The 3,545-nt window shown below is 43.0% G+C and overlaps 1 protein-coding gene across 3 annotated transcripts in view; it reads left to right on the top strand.

Moving 5' to 3' along the window:
- The window catches only part of tnfrsf19 (tumor necrosis factor receptor superfamily, member 19), a 26,427-nt gene that overhangs the window by 7,429 nt on the left and 15,453 nt on the right, over positions 1 to 3,545 (top strand). For all 3 annotated transcript variants that reach the window (XM_032509404.1, XM_032509402.1, XM_032509405.1), the window contains exons 4-5: positions 1,304 to 1,482; positions 1,681 to 1,766. In XM_032509404.1, coding sequence (XP_032365295.1) covers positions 1,304 to 1,482; positions 1,681 to 1,766 — 265 coding nt within the window. The remainder of the gene's footprint in view (positions 1 to 1,303; positions 1,483 to 1,680; positions 1,767 to 3,545) is intronic.

Below are 3,545 nucleotides of genomic sequence, written 5' to 3' on the forward strand. Positions count from 1 at the left end.
GCTGTGTCCGGGTTCTCGGCAGTAAGTCAGACTCGTTTCAGGTGAGAGTTGGCCTCTGCTCAGTCATCCGTGAGGAGCTTGAAGTAGAGCCGCTGCTCCTTTGCGTCAAAAGAAGCCAGTTGAGGTGGTTTGGGCATCTGGTAAGGATGCGTCCTGGGCGCCACCATAGGGAGGTGTTCCAGGCACGTCCAGCTGGGAGGAGGCCTCGGGGAAGACTAATGACTAGGTGGAGGGATCATGTCTCCAACCTGGCCTGGGAATGCCTCAGGATCCTCCAGTTGGAGCTGGTTAATGTGACTCGGGAAAGGGAAGTTTGGGGTCCCCTGCTGTAACTGCTCCCTTGCGACCCGATACCGGATATGCGGACGAAGATGGATGGATGGATGGACGGATGGACGGAGAACCAATTGGGAAAGAGCCACAAGAAGACTAACATTGGCAGATTGGAAATGAGCAGCTGGAGCAATAATGTCAATTAATACATTAGGAATTAATTTAGTGTTGAGATTGGGTTCTTGTTACCATTCATTTTGCTTCTAAACTATACCAGACGTCTGCATTTCATAAATTGACAGTTGCTGAATATAACACAAAAACGATGTGACATGAAAAAAAGACTTAATCAAACTCTGAAATACTTATAAATAACTATTTATAACTAACTATAACTATTGCAACCCAACACAATGCATATTTAAAATGATTTATAAACAACAAAGAATGTTGTCCTCAAATATATATATTTTTCTTAGCTCAGGTGAACAAATGCTCAAAAGGTGGTTCAGCATTAGATCAGTCACATGGTAGTAGGAAGCTGTGCCTTTTAGGTGCACTTTCAATAGTTGTAGACAAAAAGAGTATTCGTCTTATTTTCTCCATATACCTCTCTCCTTAATCCTTACCCCCTTCCTGAAGTGTTTCCTTTTCTTGCTGGCCTCTCAATCAACGGGACACTTGGAGTCTGCTTGGAGAGGGAGTTGCACAAAAACCCAGCAATAAACTTGCAATAATACAACAGTGGGTGTCCCCTAGTGCCTTTATTATTCAAATGCCTGGCCTTTCTGGGTCTTGCAGCGGAAGGCCGCTCATTCATACTGAGAGAGTCAGGGAGATTATTGCCAGTGTAAGATGGACTCTCGAAAGAGGCAGACCATTGTTCTATTCTGATCCCGCTAGCCAAGATCATTCTTTAATTCCAGACCCCTGGTAGTCCACATTTAAGCCTTCTTTTCACCAGTTTCACATCTCCCCAAACTCCGACCCCACCTCTTACTTGGTGTATTTCTCCCGTTAATCCCCCCAGGAATGTGGCTTTGGTTATGGAGAGGATGCCCGGTGCGTGCCCTGCCGGAGCAGTCGCTTCAAGGAGGACCGGAGCCTGCAGAAGTGCAAACCCTGCCTGGACTGTGGACTGATCAACCGCTTCCAGAAGGGCAACTGTTCCACCACCAGCAATGCTGTGTGTGGCGACTGTCTGCCGGGGTGAGAGGACAGAAACAGTTGTAGTATTGATTGCTTTTCACAGTAATAGACACAGAAGAATTATAAAAACATGTTTTGAAAGAACAGTATTTTTAATATGTAACACTATGGACTGAGTTTGTGCATGTTTGCTGCTCCTGTGTTCATGACAGCTTGTAGTATGAAGGTTAAAACATGTCATTTCTGTGTCTTCAACAGATATTACAGGAAGACAAAATTAAGTGGTTTCCAAGACATGGAGTGTATACTCTGTGGGGACCCTCCACCTCCTTATGAGCCTCACTGTAAGAACCTTTCTTTTACCTCTTGGCCTAACATTAGTGGGACTTTTTTTTTTTTAAATGTTCCCATTGTAGGTAATGTTTTAAGATGAAACAAAAGGAATACAATAGTCTAAAAGCAAACATCAACAGCTATAGCACACTATTGAACTTCTAGCTACATGCTACTAAAACCAAACTAAGGTTGCATTGCCACAACAAAGCCTGCACACACATGCCAGCACAAGGTCTTTGGTGTAACCAGAACTACCGACTTTAAAGGGTGGAGCAGCCATAGTTCATTCCCTAAGTCTCATTGAGCCAAGCGGCAATGCTAAATGTCCAAATAAATGCTTGGATTTACAATCTGAGCAGTTGAAAAGCTGAATGCATACCACTAACATCATGCTGGATTATATTATCTTAGAATGTCACTCATGTTCAGCACTCAATTTGGATTAAATGAGCAAACTTCCTTGAACAAAACCCTCATTAATATTTCTGGGCAAAACATGTCTCAATAGCATAAAAAAGATCCATCATGCAAAAAGTAGAAAGGAGGTGTGTTACAGTATGTTCACAAAGCAGGACTCACATTTCAGTAGGCTACAGATCCAATTAACGTCTGTCTTCCGGCCATTAGAAGTAGTTAAGCACAACCTTATGATTTTAGGTTTCCACATAAAACTAACAGGCTAGTGAACTCATACCTTTGGTGATTGAGTGTGACTTCCTGATGTTAGAGGAGGCTCCAGCTGTTGCTGTGGAGACATTTTGGCAGCATAAGCATCCAAGCAGTCCCATAAAGGGTTAGCACCCCAGTGTTACATAAATGGAGACAGCTCTGGGATATTGACAACTCAAAAAAATCTTGTTTGCTCACAAGCCCAAATGTAAAGAATCAATTTTTTCATCAGACCATCCAGTGTTTGATTGGTTTTTAATTCAGTGTCTGCTTCAGTCTAGATTTTTTTTAAATATCTTGTTGCACTGTTGTGTGATGAACGCTGGCCTTGAGACAACTGGCCTCCCTCTATCTGCTCATTTGTCCATCTGTGCAGCTTCCCGTTTTGATACTGGAGGAGGCCTGCGAAACAAAATAGCCATTGTGTCTGAAAACATAGCTGGTAGTTAGCTCCTACAGGGACTCTCGGTGGAGCATTCCCAAATGTTTGAAAGTCTTGCTCCCTCCCTCCAGTGTTATCTTGAGGAGGGTGGTGAAAACTTGAAGGGTAGCTCATTCTAATAGGCCACACTGGCCCCTGGACAACAGTGCATCTGTGAAGGGGAGACAGTCGCCCCCCCTTGTTCTCCTCCCTTTTCCCCCAGTGACTTTTAGGAGCCAAGTAAAAAACGAGATTGTGTTTTATGGATTTTCTTCAGCCTCTTTAATGTGTTTCATAAGCTGGAGTTTTTCACTGTCACGGTAGATCTCAGAGAGCTGACTAGACCATGCTACCATGCAACGCACAGACATGTAGACAGATACATATACGCACACAAATAAAAAAAGAATGCTACCTGCTCTTTGTAGCTTATCCCTGTAGTGTCCTTATTACTGTGTCCAACTGGAGTTTACACAAGTCAGATGAGAAACAGTGGTGGGGATTTGTTATCTTAGATATTTTAGGCAGGATATCCCTACTTTCTCAAATTAAATATTTTTAAGAAATAACGTTATTTCTGGAGAGCAGCAGCTACCGTTATTTGCCATTTATGCTTTTACATGCCTCTATAAGCACGTGTGAAAACTAGACGAATGAAACATCATCCAACAAACCTCTGTCCCTCCTGATAACCTTA

This window comes from Etheostoma spectabile, chromosome 3, assembly GCF_008692095.1.
Source record: "Etheostoma spectabile isolate EspeVRDwgs_2016 chromosome 3, UIUC_Espe_1.0, whole genome shotgun sequence".
NCBI lineage: Eukaryota > Metazoa > Chordata > Actinopteri > Perciformes > Percidae > Etheostoma > Etheostoma spectabile.